This window comes from Misgurnus anguillicaudatus, chromosome 13 (assembly GCF_027580225.2).
Source record: "Misgurnus anguillicaudatus chromosome 13, ASM2758022v2, whole genome shotgun sequence".
NCBI lineage: Eukaryota > Metazoa > Chordata > Actinopteri > Cypriniformes > Cobitidae > Misgurnus > Misgurnus anguillicaudatus.
This window is the reverse complement of record NC_073349.2, coordinates 17,463,357-17,481,153: the sequence shown is the minus strand read 5'-3', so window position 1 is coordinate 17,481,153 and position 17,797 is coordinate 17,463,357. Positions and strand designations below refer to the sequence as shown.

The window sequence follows — 17,797 nt, the reverse complement described above, 5'->3', positions numbered from 1 at the left end:
AATACAGCGGCTATGAATAAGCTTTACAAGCGAGCATGTTGATAATGTAATGTATAGAAGAGGGTGCTAAGTTAAGCCAATGTTGGCTGACTCCCCGGGGTTGAAAAAAACTTAGGAGACAAAAACTCCTGACTTTTTTAGCCAGGAGGAATAAAAGTCCTAGGAGAAAAAAAACCTTGGGAGTATATATATATATATATATATATATATATATATATATATATATATATATATATATTAGGGATGCACCGATAGGATTTGTTTGGGCCGATACCGATGCAGATTTAAACAGACAACTTCTGGCCGATACCGATGCCGATACCGATATTAAACCGTTGTATACAATACTATACAGTTGGTCTATTAGCTAGTTTATTTCTGCATCAAATTATTTTTACTGAACATGGATTGGATCTAATTAACATTCAACTGACCAACATAATAAGAGAGGCACAAATTAAAACAAATATAATAAGACAGCATGACAACCTTCAAAGGTGGTTTTTGCTATTCAGCATTTATTTGATAAACAACATTAACTCATTTTTTTTTTACATATAATGGATTTCTTTATGCAGTTAATTAATAAACAATCGGTATCGGCCTTTCTCGTGCTATTGCCGATATGCCGATGGTTTCAAATTCATCAAAAATCGGCTGATAAATATCGGCGGCCGATACATCGGTGCATCACTAATATATATATATATATATATATATATATATATATATATATATATTGCACATCACATGAGTTTGTGCTGTGTTTAATTATTATGTATATATATATATTCTAAGGGTTTAATAGAAGGTCAAGTTCAAAGTATTTGCTAGACTTCCTTTCCTAAGGAATTTATTATTTTGATGACATTAACTTTGCACTTTTGATTGTTACCAGCAGGTGGCATCAGAAGGTTGTGATAAAGGCAACAGCATGGCTAATATACAGGGTGCTGAGTTTTTCGTGATCCACAGTGCACACCGTTCCCAACACTCTTTTACTTTAAACTTAATATGACAATAGTTTGAATCTATTTGTTTGTCTATGCTAAATCAAACCCCACTGTAAAGAATATAGTAAAAAAGTTACACAAAATGACATGGCACAGGTCTTCAGAACTTATTTTATTAAATAGAAAAATCACTCCAAATGAAAAATAAACCACACTTTTATATTAACAAATTTCAGATGGAGAGTTACAGCTGTGTTTCGACACTGTTTAGAAACAACTTCAACCACTACAGAAAAAAAGTCTTTTTCTGATTTAACATATAGTAGAAAATCATACTAAAATATAATAATATTAACAATAATAAAAATGTCAGCAAATATATAAACTTAAATTTAATTAAAATACATTTAAATAAGAAAGAACAATATATTTACATTTGGTTGAAAATCTGTACTTACAATATGTAAAAGTTAACAGGACTCCAGTATCCAAAACTAAATGCAAATCTCCCAAATGCTACCTTTTGAAAAAATGGACAACTATTTTTTTCAGATTTACATAAATATCACCTGAATGAATGCATACAGCAGGATTTAATATTAAATCTAGTACAGCAGTCTTAAACCATCACCTCAAAACAACTGAAATTGTGTGTGCAGAATAATTCACGTGTAAATAAGCTGTGAATGTGCCATTTACTTGGGCATGCTGGATCCCGGTAAAGGCATGCCCATTGTGTTTGTGCGTGGCTTTGATTAGTCTGCTATGTGTGCAAGTCCGGACGGGCATGAACCCATTGTACTCTTTTATGACCATCTCTGCTGTGTTGTCATAGCACCCAGGCCTCGAGCTCCGTAGTAAGCCGGTGTCCGGTGCGGTGAAGTTCCAGGCAGCGGCTGAATCATCCCATTATCCTGCTCAAACTCCCAAATGTTATCATAGTCCATTTCCTGGTCATCCGGTTCTACTGGCTGAAGGTAAGCGTTGTCATCTGTGAGTAGCAAGAAAAAAAATAATTTAGTTCATTTTATTCCCTTTAAATGATTGCTTATGATGCTTTTTAATCTATGTTGATGTTGAATGTGATAAAATGCATGCTTTAAATCAGATATAAAGTCAGTAATCTAAGCCATCTAAACTTCATGTCCTAATTTAAGATGTGAGATCTAATGTATCTAGGTTTTGCACTTGAAGGTCTTTGAAGTCTCGCAGGATCTTGCACTTGTGAGCTTTAAATCACTCACAGCGGTCATTCTTTCCTTTCACTCGCCTTTCCTTCATGTGCCACCTGCAGTGCTGGCATTTAAAACAGCCTGCGTTACACACTCACATGGCCCTTCACATGCACTTTCTATTGCCATATCCTGCCTGTCTCTGATGTCTGTGCCTGAGCCTCCACACCCAACAAAAACGTGTGCGTGCGGTGACAAAGGTCATCCTAAAACCATCCTATTAGCTCTGTCACAAGAGCGTGGGAAATCGTTCCAGTCTATTATTTCCTTCGGAGACGCATAAGAAATTGACAAATTAGTCTATTAAAATAAATTATGATCTACCTGTAGGTCTTGTTGCAAAACTAGGCGCACATCTAGCATATCTCGTTCTGTATCTATGTCAGTGAAACATATATATCTGTGTGCCATTGTGCCGTAACTCTTAAACATGCTAAAAATTCTCACCTAGTGAGTAACTGTAAGACATCTGCTGCGTCTCCATGACTGTATGTCCTGAGAAACCTCTCTGTGAAAGATAACATAACATGGAGTTAGTTATTTAGTATAGATCAGATCTGCATGTTGTTTGCAATAGCAGTTCAGCCCATCTTAGTTACACTAGCTTGTTAATTTTGAGGGTTACCTGAGAGATGTGGTTATGTCCTGTCTGTCGGTTTGGTGCAGGCAATATCTTTAACCTTGAAACAGCCTGGGCACGAAGTTCCTCCGACCACTGGCTGTTGGCCACCTCAGGGTCCTGTGCCGGGCTTTGTCTGTTTTTCCGCCCGAGGGGAGGAGTGCGCAGTCGGAATGAGGAAGGAAGGAGAGGGGGGTACGATTGCTCAATGGAGCTTCGGGACGAATGCTGTTTAACAAGAAAATATAGATGTGCAATTAGAAGATAGCACCTGATCTATTTGGCTGCAAGTGTAAACTTGTAGAAGTTGAGCACAGCAGTCGTGCATGCGCGTAAAGCTTATTCGCTCAGCTACCTTTTTCATTATGCATCTGGAGCAATCAATAAACCATGTAGTCTGTGGGGACTTTCCATGGTAAGCTCAACCTTGTTTTGGTGTGTGTTTGGTCACTGATGTAAACTGAGAGAGCAGATCTGATAACCTGACCCACTTACCGAGGCCTGAGCAGGATTCTCCTCCAGAGGATACATTCCGGGGGTGCTGGGGTCATCATAAAGGGGCGAGAGAGGTTTTCGGTTGGTGACGAGGTCTGAGTGCCGGTGGGGAACTAAGAGCTGGTGTCTGCCAGATGTCTGCGGTGTGCTCCAGCTGTTTGACTGAACAAAAGAAGACATTTATATGTTATGCATGTCTGCTCCTGAACTATGAATGAACAATATGCAAATTTCAGAGGTGTAATTTGCATACCGCTTTTAAAGCCAAAACTGTTAAAGATCAAATTACCGTGACTAGTGGGGCTTTCTCGACTCGTTGAACGGGGCCATTGCTGTAGGGCGTGTTGTAAACCGGTGACATTGGCCCTTCTGTGGACAGGTATGATGACTGTGAGGGGGAGGAGTTATGGAGCGATACGGGTCGGTGGCCTGGTGTGGGTCTGGCATGGGAGAAGCTGCTGCTCCGGATGCCCAGATGAGCAGAGTATTGAGTGTCTGTGGAGGTGGGCCTGCTTGATATGAACTGTAGGAAGAGACAGCACAAAAGACGATATGATTTTAATTGCAAATATTTTCAAAATACAGAAAGAACTTAACCGTGCATGTTGTCTGTGAGCATGGTCTGTCCGTGTTAAATAAATAAGGAGGGAGGGAAACGGCAACTTTCAGGTTCCGACTCTCTAACCATTAGGCCACAACTGCACTCTTATAACATAAATACTCCACTTTTTTTTTAAATAAGCTAATTTTTCAGCTCCCCTATAGTTAAACATTTGATTTTTACCGTGTTGAAATTCATTCAGCTGATCTCCGGGTCTGGCGCTACCACTTTTAGCATAGCTTAGCATAATCCATTGAATCTGATTAGACCATTAGCATCGCGCTTTAAAGGTGCAGTGTGTAAAATTAAGCGGCATCTAGTGGTGAGGTTGCAAATTGCAACCAACAACTCAGTCCACTGCTCACCCCTTGCTTTTGAAACGCATAGAGAAGCTACGGTAGCCGACACAGGACAAACATGTCATCATTGGAGACAACTTAATAAACAAGTTTGTCCGTTTAGAGCTTCTGTAAAAAACATGGCGGCACAAAATGGCGACTTCCATGTAAGGGGACCCTCTGTGTATGTAGATAAAAACGTCTCATTCTAAGATAATAAAAACATAACGGTTCATTATTAAAGGTCTTTATACACCCCTGATAATATAGTTTTGTATATTATTTTGCATTTCTGTCAAGAGATCCTTCTAAAAATTACACACTGCACCTTTAAAAAATAAACCAAAGAGTTTGGATATTTTTCCTACTTAAAACTTGACTCTTCTGTTATTACATCGTGTACTAAGACCGACGGAAAAATAAAGTTGCAATTTTCTAGGCAGATATGGCTAGGAACTATACTCTCTTTCTGGCGTAATAATCAAGGACTTTGCTGCTGTAACATCGCTGCACGAGGCGCAATGTTATTACGCAGCAGCTGAAAATAGCCCCCTTAGTAACTTTCAATAGCTGGGGACTATTTTAGGGACTATGTGAAGTGGAGTGTCCCTTTAAGTTTGATGGTTAAATAATTAAAGAATGCATTGAAGGATAAATTTTGAATTTTTTTTATATATATAATTTTTGAGAATGTTTGATGTTTATAAAGTCAGTGTTCGGTACTAATCCTCTAAAGTCATTTTGATGGTGTAGACACAAGTTAATTATTAACAGTTCAGATGCAACACATTCCATCTTGTTCACAACCACGTGTGTGCTGCTCCATTAAAATAAACACTCGAGTCACTTTGATGAATAATGTGGTGACACAACTTCTTGTAAATCTGCGGATAACCACGACATCACCGGATTTCACAACAAATGTCTACAGAATATCAATCAAACAGAGTAGCACAATTCACTTAAAAAAACTAGTTTCCTTATAATAGCACGTTGCAGCTGGGCAAATCTCATGTTCACAGCTTGATGTTAATGGGTCCAGACTGTGACAGGCACTTACGCAAAGAGGCTCGGTGTAACCGGGGGAAACAGAGTTGTCATCACTAGCGGGCAGCTGGAGCTCTCGGGATCTGCGCTTGTCTTGAGCTTGCAAGCGGATTGGCGGATGCGGGTCGGCGGCTTCTCGGCTGCTGCCGCTCCACCTGTCAAATTCGGGGGCCTGAGAATAACAGAGATGAGAGTGAATATCTCACAGCATTAACATGCAACCTTGAGGGTTTTACACCATTGCATCCTTTAAATTTTTATTGTGGATGTGCTCACCTGTTTCTGTGTTGGAGTGTAAATTATGTCATAGACGGGGGGAGGTGGGCTCAGGATGGGGACGTCAGCATTTTTTAAATACCGGATCCAGTCGTTGAACTCGCTCTTAACGGGACAGGACACGACGATGGGATTAATCAGTTTCCCTAACAACGAAACCAACAAGCATTAGGGTTAGAAACGTGCATATGTGCAGAAACAGGAAACAGCATGAATAATATACTAACTATTCAAACTTGATTTTATGGCACATATAAGATCTTGCCAAGTACAGTAACATCCTGTTATAAAAAAACTGATTTGTAGGATTGTAAACTTACCTTCAATCATAAACGTGTTGGGCTTTATGTCCTGGCAGGGTGTTGTTACTGTTATCATGTTAAGAGGAAGCTTTCCCTGCAAAAACATTCAAGATTATTTTCGACATTAGAATGCTGTTGCTTTGTTTAAAACATTTGAGGCGGGATTTAGGTTTTTATTTACCTTGTAGAAGAGGCCATCACTTTCCTCTGATAAAATGATCAGATAGTTAGGGTACATCACCAGCAACCGGTCATACTGCTCCTGTGAGCAAAAATAAGAGCGAACGTGTTAACATTAATTAATATATATTACGTAACAATAACTAACAATGAACAATACTTCTATAGCATTTATAAATCTTTTCATGTTAATTTCAGCACAATGAACTTACATGAATGAACAATTGTTTTGGCATTAATAAACATTAAAGTCCCTATAAAGTCAATCTTGAAAATTTTCTAAACACATTATAAATGTTAGGCATGTACACTGCAAAAAATAACTTTCTTACTTAGTATTTTTGTCTTGTTTTCGGTACAAAAAACAAATATCTAAAAATTCTTAAAGCAACACTATGTAGTTTTTTTTACCTTTAAATAATGTCTCTAAAATTATTTCAATGATAGAACAACTTTTAACTGGACAAATTGTACTGTTGCTGCAACCTGAGCAGCCTCCTAGCTGCTACAAGCACACTCTGAAAGTGGCGGTGGAGGGTAGGAAACACAGCCCCGCCCCTCCCCTGTCTGCAGAAGAGTGTCTGATACCAGGCACTGTTGCGCTTTTCAACCACATGGGGGAGCTGTAAGTCATTTTTACATGGAAACTACATAGTGTTGCTTTAAATCAAGATGTATTTTCTTGATGAGCGAAATGACCTAAGAAAATAAGTCTAGTTTTTAGACAATAAATATACAATTTAAGTGTAATTGTGTAAAAACTAGACTTATTTTCTAGTCATTTTGCTCATCAAGAAAATACATCTTGATTTAAGAATTTTTAGATATTTTTACTGAAAACAAGACAAAAATACTAAGTAAGAAAGTATTTTTTTTTGCAGTATATTGCTACAATGTAGTATTGAATTGCAGAGTCAGCTTTTCACCATTTTTGAGTTCAGGATTATTCGGCAGGGTTAAAATGGGGGCTCAATGACGCACTTGGGGGCTCAAACGGGGGCTCAATGACCCACCGCGCATGGCCGTGTCCCTAAAACAATTGGAACATCCATTCAGGTTGCAGCTGCTTTTGAAAGTAGAGAGGTATGGCAGCTTTCCTGTGAGTGGGCGTGGTTTCAGCGCAGACAGCGGACACGCCCCCATTGCTCGAGAGCTGTGCCTATTTTTCCCAGATTTTATAACTTATTTTATTTACTTTGTGTTTATTCATCATTCATAATTTGTTAAGTGGTTAAAAACACATTCATCTGTGGTGTCACAAACTCAAAACACATTTAATATCTGAATTTACAGGGACTTTAAAGGCGGGGTGCATGATCTCTTAAAGCCAATGTTGACATTTGAAATCACCTAATAAAAAACACGCCCCTACCCCAATAGAATCTGGACCTTCTTTTTGATAGACCCACCCCACACATACGCAACCCAGGCAATGATGTCTGTTATAAGACACGCCCTTTATTGCTGATTGGCTACAAGTGTGTTTTGGTTGTCGGCCTGACTCCAAAGTGTTTTTTCAAAAATCATGCACCCTGACTTTAACAAAAATAAATAAATACTGAGAATCTATATTGCTAATTTTTTAGTTCATGTTAACTAATGCATTTGCTAACGTTAACAACATTGAAATCTCAATCGCTTTGCAAGCCATTTTTTAAAGCAGTGATTTCCTATATTTCTCGCTTTGACTCAGGGTGTGTTTAAGGACAGCTGTTGGGTGAGTCAAGTTAGTGCTTGAAGAAGGCAACTGGTTTACACACCCTGTTCACTAGCTGATACTTTTCACAGTCATCTTAAGGAGAACTATCATTTTGCTCGCCCTTCCTCCCTCTCGCTCTCTGGGAAAAGGTTCGGATATTTGATTACATTACGCTCCCGTAGTCTACACTGCTGTGCTTTGTGTTCGTATGCTGTCAGTTCAAGGAGACTTCTCGAAACCATGCAGGCCGACTTTGACTAATGAGTGGTTTTGAAAGTGACCAGCCCAGAGTTTAGTAACCCTGAATGTAAACTGAGCTTCGCTTCGCACCATTCAAGAAAGCATTGAAGTGAATTGAGACCCTCCCTCATGCAAACACTTTCATAGGGCTGTCAAACATTAAACGGCACTAGTTGCGCAATGCCGCAGTATGTACTATACAGTGAGGTCACGGTAAGGACAGAAGGGAGGCCTGACACTTACTGTAATATTATCTCCATCCATAATTAGAATAAAAGGCCCATAATGACATAAAAATATATAAGTAGCTATTTAAACGTTGGTCTTTAAAGTAATTAAGAGATTTAAAACATTGAAGCTCCACTTAAACCAATGAAAAGGCCATCATTTGAACCTTCAAAAATAATGTAATTTTTCATTAATGGTGAGAACATTCTGGATAGGTCTTACCTGACACGGCATGTGCTGGAGTTTTACTTTAGTGACGTATGTGATAGGCCCCAGACTTTCACGTTGAGAGCCTTCCCATTCATAGATGGGCTCTTTACTGATCGAGTTCCTCAACTCCTCCTTTCCTATCGTGGTCTCCTCCGAACACTGCACCTTTAAAAAAAGCCATACTAAATTTAAGTCATGAAACGGGAGAAATAAAGGAGCAGATCTGGATTTCACAGAAATCCATTGCTTGCTCGATTGCATGTTTTCGAGTAATTAAGGGATGTAGATGTTTCACTCATTGACCTCATATACTGCAACAGTGCCGTGAGTCATAACACATGCCTTTTAAAATCCAACTTAGGTGACCACAAAAGAAACCACACCTTTTTATGAAATCTTACTGGAGAACAATAGTCAACATTAGTCACACTAGCACCTCTTTTATAACATGTTTAATTTCACTACAGTCATATGCACAACCAGGACTGTAAAAGCAGGTCATTCAGATTAAGCGAATTTATTACCTTGATTCTAGCGTATCTTTCTTCTACGATTGCATTGCCACCATTGGCCTCAATTTGTTCTTTCAAAAGGCCGAACCAGTTGTTCATCTCCTCCTCTGTTGAGCAGTAGACGATGATAGGATTTAAGCTGACCCCTGCAAAGGTCAAAGACTTGGGTTAGAGGTTAGGTCAGATGAGCACATGACCAGTGACCATCTGGATCTTGTTATGCGCGGTTAACAGGTTGCTGAATATTTTGTGCTGTAGTATCAAACATTGCACTATAAGACTCCGAGTCTGTTTTACGTCAAAATGTCATTTTGGATCTTGTGGCATTTCTGACCCTTGACAGAAAGAGCTTTTCCCATTACAGCATGCCATGCATTTGTAGTAAAGGAGTTGTGCAGAGATAAGCCATTCTGAAAGAATGCATCAAATCTGGAATCTTTCTTTTATCAGGCCCGCATTTTGACTTTTATCAGTAGAGATATCAGCTACTTAGACCTGCCCTGAAGAGTCAGTTCCTGTAAGATGTGTTTTTAGGCATTTGCGCGCGTGTGTGTGTAAGGTTTGGTCATTATCTCAGAATGCATAGATGTGAGGTCTTATCACTTCTTTGATGTCATCTCTTTAACCCGCATCAATCCAAAAGAGGTTTATGACGTGAAGGATATCGCTGTAAAATCGGATTTGATCTAAAACAGTGTTAAATAAGAGGATTCATGGGATTTAGCATCAGAAATGGTTCAGCTTGGATTCCTTTTAATTTAATCACAGCCAAAATGACTCGTGAGTCGTGAGCTTTATACATTTTGGGAAAACGTTTTGTGGATTGCTCATTATGACAAACCAATAAAGTAAACATGTCGTAAAGATTTTAAAAGTAAACTTGACGTGTTAAGGTCCACTGCTCTGGAATGTGTGGTAGTTTAACTGTGGCATAAACGAAAAGGGAAAGGACCCTCGTATTTCTCCAGCTGAGTGAGTTCAAGCGCACCTGTCATATAACAAGGGTGGACTCGAAAAAGACAATTTTACCCTCCTTTGACTTGCGGCAAATGGAGGAGGCTCGAGTTAGCCTTGGTTTGGCTCAGTGCTTTTGAACGTCTGGAATGTCCGTGCATGGGAAGTGGTTTGGATAAGTTTACGATGCATGTGTCACCCAACGTTTGTTTGTTTGTTGTTAAAGAGTCAAAAATTCTACCCTCAAAGTCATTTAGAGCACCAAGAGTTGGAATAAACAATGATTCAATTTCCTGTATATATACGGTTTTAAAGGGGACATTTCACAAGACTTTTTTAAGATGTTAAATAAATATTTGGTGTCTCCAGAGTACGTATGTAAAGTTCTAGCACAAAATATCATATAGATAATTTATTATAGCATATTAAAATTGCCATTTTGTAGGTGTGAGCAAAAATGTGCTGTTTTGGGAGTGTCCTTTTAAATCCAAAGGAGCTGATCTCTGCACTAAATGGCAGTGCTGTGGTTGGATAGTGCAGATTAAGGGGCAGTATAATCCCCTTCTGACATCACAGGGGGTGCCATATTTCACAAATTTCGTTTTTTCACATGCTTGCAGAGAATGGTTTACCAAAACTAAGTTACTGGGTTGATCTTATTCACATTTTTTAGGTTGATAGAAGCACTGGGGACACAATTATAGCACTTAAACATGGAAAAAGTCAAATTTTCATGATATGTTCTCTTTAAAGAAATAAAATAATTTGAAAAAGAAACTTGATCGAATATTTGGTCCTGCCTATGAAAAACCAACTAAAGTCATTTTCATGATTTACTGTTTATAAAACCATCCTACATATAAAGTCCTCCTGTGGTGAAAATTAAGTTTTATTGTTGTTTATATGTCTATGTGGTGTTTTTAATATGCTTTAAGGCAAACCATGTGGGAATGTATCATTCAACACCAACTTTTCTCCGTAAAATTGGATTTTGGTGTTTTGAAATCGCCTTGGTTTCCTTTTTTATGAGACTTCAGCCTGGATTTCACAGGGTCACCTATATAATATCTCCACAAACAAATTCCCTATCTCTTTATCTTGTGTTTCTTTCCTTGTTTTCTTTGCCTGTACACCGGTGAATTATCAAGCACACTCACCGTTTATCTGGAATGCAAATTCCTGCGGATCACCAAAGCTGTTCCTGTCCTGCAGTTTGCAAATAGTGAGCTCTTTAAGTGGAAGCGTCCCCTGTATTCCCAAAAACAAATAACAGTAAGTTTAATAATATGTAGTTTGCGTTTTTATTTGACAGTTTAATTTTAATATCTAAATAAATAATGAGTTTTAGACTTTGCACTTCTGCTACTGATAGCGATTGTTACTTAAACAGTATTGCACAACGCTCCATTAGCAAAAATGAACATTGACTCCCATTGACGCGCAAATATAAGCATTATCACAGATATAGTAATAAAGTACAGGTCATCACATCAGAAAGAGACCGATTTTACGAAATGCATACATTTTTAGCATACGTTTATTATATCATAACCATAAAGGCCCAAAATCATTTCCGCTTCTATGACTCAAAAGCCTCTCAGCGTTGGCTCTTGCCTAAGGCAATGATACAAGCATTGACATATTTGGAGGTCGTTTATGTTTTGACCTGAGGTATGCATTGTTTGTGGTGTTTATTGTGAATGAATAGATGTTATGCAAAGTATCTTTTACCTGGTATGTGAGTCCAGTTGTGTTGTTGGAGACGAAATGAAGGTGTGTTTGAAACAGGTCCAGATAGCAGTTATGCACATCCTGAGAATAGAGACGCATTCCTTTACTTCAGTACCAACACAATCATAGATGATCCTGTGTTAATCTTCCTCCTTATAAACTTGAATAACACTAAGAGATTAAACTCTGGTAAACTCTTTCCTTTAGTCAGTGTTTAAAAAAAATATCTTTGCATTACTTTATTCTTTAGTAGTACAGGTCATATAGAAATATCTGTGTCGCTGTGGATAAATGTGTCTGCTAAAGCATATTTGGTGAACAGTCTCCTGTAACAGTTGCTGAATGCAATTGTGTAAGCATTGTCAATATTTCTGAGCACTGCGTGTTTGCTCTAAAATCTCTTGGCTTAGTGTAAAACCACTGACATTGATTTATTTCGGCCAGCTCATTTCCTTTCTTTGATCCGGGACTCTGCTTTACCACAAGTTACAGGACATGCTAACAACAAAAATACTGTTAGGTAACTTTTCTTGTACAGTTTGTTCTTCTTAACCCCACCCTCATATGATTTTTCCTTATTTATAGGGGTTTTTCGCTTTCGTTGCTTCACATTCCCACTTATTTCTTTTCCGGCAATGACCTCATAGTATCAAACTGAATGCGATTCCCACGCTTCAGAGACTGTGTGCGATCTATCTGTGGTTTGATCAGAACACTTCTGCCCCAGGTAATCTCTCTCTGTCTCTGAGCCATTTCAACAGCACCCATCTCAGCGTGCCCTGACACGCTCTGTACTCCCCGCAAAAATTAATCAGCAAATAAACGGACGTCATTCTAACAGAGCTTCATTCAAGCAGCGTACGACATCCTGTAACATTCACCTGTTTACTGTGTGTTAGCTCATATATGATGATGAGTAATGGCCATCACAGCTGCTTAGAATCGTGTTAATCATGTCATAAAATAGGCGCTTATTGATAGATCGGACTGAAACTTACACTACACTGCAAAAAAGATTTTCAAGAAAATAAATTCGTAGTATTTTTGTCTTGTTTTCAGTAAAATTATATCAAAAAATTCTTAAATTACAATGCTTTTTCTTGATGAGCATAACGACCCAAGAGTAGTTTTTGGACCAAAAATATCAAATTTAAGTGATTTTGTGCATAAAACAAGCAAAAAAAATCTGCCAATGGGGTAAGCAAATTTCTTTGAATTTTTCTTGAATTTAGTGTATAAGAAAAAGTTTCATGATTTTTTTGCTTACCCCATTGGCAGATTTTTTTGCTTGTTTTATTCACAAAAATTGATATTTTTGGTCTAAAAACTAGACTTATTTTCTTGAGTCGTTTTGCTCATCAAGAAAAGGCATCTCGACCTAAGAATTTTTAGATATTTTTACTGAAAACAAGACAAAAATATCAAGAAAATGTTTACTGACACTTTTTTCCTGGGAGTGCAGGAATAATTATTCAAAATATTTGTTGGCCAAATAGTTTGATTGGGATATGCAGTGCCACAAATAAGACACTTCACTTATATTTTAAAGTGTCCACATGCATTAAAAACAAACATCAGACCAGGTGGCATCTGCGGATATATTATGCTAAACTTTTTCTTAAACTTTCCAAGCCATTTTCCAATAACAAGGACATTATACTGGACATTTAAAGTGATAGTTCACCCATAAATTAAACGTCTGTCATTATTTACTTATCCTCAAGTTGTTACAAATCTGTATACATTTATTTGTTTTGCTGAACATAAAGAAAGATATTTTAGGCAATGTTTGCACTGCAAAAAATTATTTTCAAGGAAAAGATTCTTAGTATTTTTTTCTTGTTTTCAGTAAAAATAACTAAAAATTCTTAAATTAAGATGCTTTTTCTTGATGAGCAAAAAGACCCAAGAAAATAAGTTTAGTTTCTAGACCAAAAATATGAAATTTAAGTGATTTTGTGCATAAAACAAGCAAAAAATCTGCCAATGGGGTAAGCAAATCTTTCTTGAATTGTTCTTGAATTTAGTGTTTAAGAAAAATGTTCAAGGTTGATGATATTTTTGGTCTAAAAACTAGACTTATTTTCTTGGGTCGTTTTGCGCATCAAAAAAGCATCTTAATGTAAGAATTTTTAGATATTTTTTTACTGAAAACAAGACAAAAATACTAAGAATTTTTTTCCTTGAAAATATTTTTTGCAGTGTGTAACCAAACAATTTTGGAGCACCATTGACTTCCATTGTATTTTTTCCTACTTTTCCTACTAAATGGAATTTAATGGTGCTCGTGCTTCCTGCTTGATTACAAATATGTTTCTTTTTTCCCAAATTTTTTATTTTGGAATTTTTCAAAATTTTCATTTTTGTATGAACTATCCCTATGAAGTCAGTTCTCTTGAAGTTCACAAAGGTGTGCCTAGGACGTACCCACACCATATTTTTTACAGTGTATATTTATGTAATGTAATTCATGTAAAGCTTTTTGCGAAATATTTTGCTTGTCAAGTCCTATATTTGAACCTGTGGCCAAATACTTTTTATGTCAGTGTATGTTAACTATGTCAAGTATGATTTCATTCCTACCTGGCAGTGCAGGAAGCGAAAACGGACTTTGGAGCTGTGAATCATTCTGCCGTAGTTTTTGACATTGATGCTGCTCTTTTTCCATCCGCTGATGGGATCGTAGTGGAAGGGAGGGTCCCATTTGATATTCTCAATAGTTTGAAGATCCTTGGGTGACATTTCCTGTATCAACACAGTGTTAAATGTTAAATTCATGTAAGAGCTTCACTCTTCCACATGCTCCTTATAATACGTGAAAAATTCCTCACCTTCCTAGGGGTGACGGTGCAGAGAATGTTGATGATGCTGTTAGACTTTTCCTGCCCTTCCTGCGGATACTTTTTCCGGAACAAACGGCTGCTGCTCGGAAAACAGAGACCTTGCTTATTAGTCAAACGCCACGCTTGTTAAGGTTACAGCATAAAAAAGCAACAAGTGACCCCACATCAGGGTTATCTTGACTCAGAATGATCCGTTAATTACTCTGACCTGAGTCAAGCTGTCTGAGGAGATTCAGCTAACTAGTGTCTCACACAAAAGATTACATCACCATACATGTCCATTCTTTCTCAGTTGCCCCTTAGCTGGCACAACATATCGGTTTTACATCTGTCTGTGCAGCATTTAAAGGGCAGGAACAATAAAGCTTATGTTACAAACCACAATGCTCAGCTCATGAAATGTCTTTTGTTACCCGTGACCCTCATTTATAATCATTAGTGTCAGATCTATATAATGAAGATCTTCCTGCGCAGCGATAAGCGAAGGAAGTCAGCGTCAACTTGGAAGACAGCTTCGCGTTTTTCTTCTCTCTTTGTTAAATCTGTCTCTGCTTTGAATGCGATTAGCATAACAACACTGGGCGCATTCATGCAGACAATGATGGGAAGTATCGGTGATTTACTAGGGCTCTGTGATGAACATGTTTGGCATCCGGAGAATTCATTCAGGTTGTAGGCACACAGAACATGCTCGTAAAATAGAAGTGCAAGTTTGGAGTGCATGTGAGAAAGCAGGTGCCAAATGAACGATTTTCCTCAGTTGTCATTAAAAACGCCACTAATCGTTTGGATTTAAAATCTGATAGGCGTAGGGCTTTTAAAAGGGCCGGTTAGGATGAACTCTGATCTGATCTAATCGCTGTAAAAACACAAAGCCTTTTTTATGATCTGGGACTCTAAACCCAATAACTTGCTTTCAGAGCGTATGCAAACCAGACACATGAGAAAAGAGACAAAATCTGTTTTAAAGTAGGCCAACTGCAGGTTTTACTGACAAATAGAAGAGTTAGCAGCAAAAGATCACTGTCAGTTACAGTTTAATCACAATAGCGTTACTTTCCATGTAGGATAAACACAATTCTCTCGAAATCCCAAGAAACGTGAGAGCTCTTCCCTGCCTTAAAGGCTACACTGGAAATAGATGTGGTCTAACTTCATTACACTTTAGCAGATGAGTGTATCAGTAAAGCCTGGGAACTGAGATACTGACACTGAGCTAATGAGATTTACAGACAGCATCATTACACCACTGAATTAAGCTCCTGTTCATCATGTTTATCTGATGTGTGTGCGTGTGTGTGATCACTATATTTATACTGTATGTACAAATACATACTGTGTACGAATTATGATCATACACTGTTAAAACAACTTGGTTTTGGAAGTTTTGACTTGCAAGTTGACATAACTTATAAAAACAAGTTGAAATTGTTTAACTTAATTTGTTAAGTTAAAGTAACATAAATATATATATATTGATTTGACATCATTTTTACAGTGAGCAACCGTATCGCACAATATTCAAAACAGCTTAAATGCATATTTGACAGTAAATACTTTCTATATTAAAAACCATATAATCTTTAACTCTAGCGATTGTTGCAACTTTATAAGTTTATATTATATGCTTTCTTTAGATGAATCACTTCATTATACTTTTCATTTGTTTAATTACAAAACATCTGCTTAATGCCTAAATTTAATTGTAGAAATATATATTAGATTTACTATTATGTGTATATACAGCAAATATAATACTCAGTCTCTCCAGTCATGACACCAAACTCACATTTGCCTGTGAAATATCAATACCTTACATCCTTAATACTTAAAATTACAATATCTCTGTATAAGTAGTTTCTCTTACCTGTTCCTGCGTATAAAACTCTTGCTGGAAAACCTAAAGTTGTGCTGGGGGACACATGACATACTACTCCCCATGTTGATCCTGGGAAAGTGTGCGTGTCTTCTTGATGAAGTAGTAGATCGATCCTCAGTGTAATCCAATCTGTGTGGAGCGAGCGCGTGTGTGTACGAGAGCGGCGAGACTGATACTGATCCAGCAGACGCATGAGAGAGGAGTGAATAACACAGGGAGTGTGTCGGTGGGAGGAGATACGGTGAGGTGTGTGGGGAGGGGCCGAGCAATGAAATTCACACCTTCTGCCTGAGATGCCTTCACTAAATAAAGCCTAAATGACAAAGGGGGACGTGTAGTTTTTCACACCTAATAGTGGACAAATGGCATTGATTTGAATGCTTGACCACATGATGAAAGAGTATTAAGGGCTGAATGGAGCCCGGTGGTGTGGCACTACAAACATGTCTGGACATGGACATCCTCCGAATAGAGGGTGATTGCTGTTTGCACCCAAAATAATTAATGCAGTTAAGATGGCTAAAAAGCTTGTGGTTGTTTGTTTTTGTACTGTGTTTTTAAAGTAATCAGTATTTTAAAGCAATGTGTGTATTTTTTATTCAGAACCAATTTGTTAAAATTAGTTCTTATTTGATCTGAATTCTAATGTGAATGCAGAATTAAATGAGAATCAGCTAAATAAATTAAAATAAGCTAAAATATTATATAAAGTATATACCCAGCAATCAAGCAAAAGGGATGAACCCATTGGGTTGTAATTCAATCTACACTGCTGCCTTAAATTTTTTTGTTGAATCAACTCAGATTTATAATTAATTTCAACTTACTATTATTTATCTTGACAAGAGATGAGTTGTTATAACTACAGGTGAGTTGTTATAACTTATAAAATTAAGTTGACTTTTCTCAACTATATTTTATAAGTTGTGACAACTCATCTCTGTTGACATGACTTGTAAATCTGAGTTGATTTAACAAAAAATTTTAAGGCAGCAAAGTATTTTTTACAGTGGTCAGATATAAACATTTTAATATAATTTAACCCACACTGTGAAAAGTACAAGTTGGATCTACTTAAAAAAATTACTTCATACTTTAAAAATTTTATTTTATTTTTTTTCAAAAAATTGAGGTAAAAAGCTTTTTAAAAATTACTTCAGTTGGTAACACTTTAAAATCATTTAAAGTGGGAAATGTAAAATTTTTTTTAGGTAATACCAATTTTTTATCAAGTAATTTTTAAGTTAATCTAACTTAAAACACTTTTTACAGTGCAATGGCTGGGTTTTTTGTGTAATATTTTATACAGAATTGCGTATAATACATAAAATCACAGATTTATTCTTATTTTATTGTTATGGTTCAAATAAAATCTTATTTTATAAGCAAATTAACAAACTGTAGATGTGTAAAAGTATTGTTTTGCACACAAATTTAATTTGAATAATGACATTAAGT

The 17,797-nt window shown here is 37.1% G+C and overlaps 1 protein-coding gene across 1 annotated transcript; it reads right to left on the bottom strand.

The window, feature by feature from the left end:
• Positions 1-1,081: 1,081 nt before the first annotated feature.
• On the bottom strand, positions 1,082-16,541 carry plekhn1 (pleckstrin homology domain containing, family N member 1). The gene is made up of 16 exons (XM_055188735.2): positions 16,328-16,541; positions 14,449-14,539; positions 14,201-14,362; positions 11,618-11,698; positions 11,044-11,134; positions 8,945-9,078; positions 8,433-8,585; positions 6,045-6,125; positions 5,882-5,957; positions 5,562-5,707; positions 5,299-5,457; positions 3,589-3,822; positions 3,300-3,461; positions 2,811-3,032; positions 2,633-2,693; positions 1,082-1,944 (listed from the first exon to the last, which is right to left on the bottom strand). The coding sequence occupies exons 1-16, from the start codon at positions 16,399-16,401 to the stop codon at positions 1,760-1,762; spliced, it is 2,112 nt and encodes a 703-aa protein (XP_055044710.2). The 5' UTR covers positions 16,402-16,541; the 3' UTR covers positions 1,082-1,759.
• Between the last annotated feature and the right edge of the window lie 1,256 nt (positions 16,542-17,797).

Excerpts from the sequence above, each read along its gene's own strand:
- plekhn1 (XM_055188735.2), bottom strand. The coding sequence starts at position 16,401 with ATGGGGAGTAGTATGTCATGTGTCCCCCAGCACAACTTTAGGTTTTCC. Across the intron at positions 3,823-5,298 it reads GTTACACCGAGCCTCTTTGC|TTCATATCAAGCAGGCCCAC; the intron begins GTAAGTGCCTGT and ends CTCTTCCTACAG. Across the intron at positions 1,945-2,632 it reads GTCTTACAGTTACTCACTAG|ATGACAACGCTTACCTTCAG; the intron begins GTGAGAATTTTT and ends TGCTACTCACAG.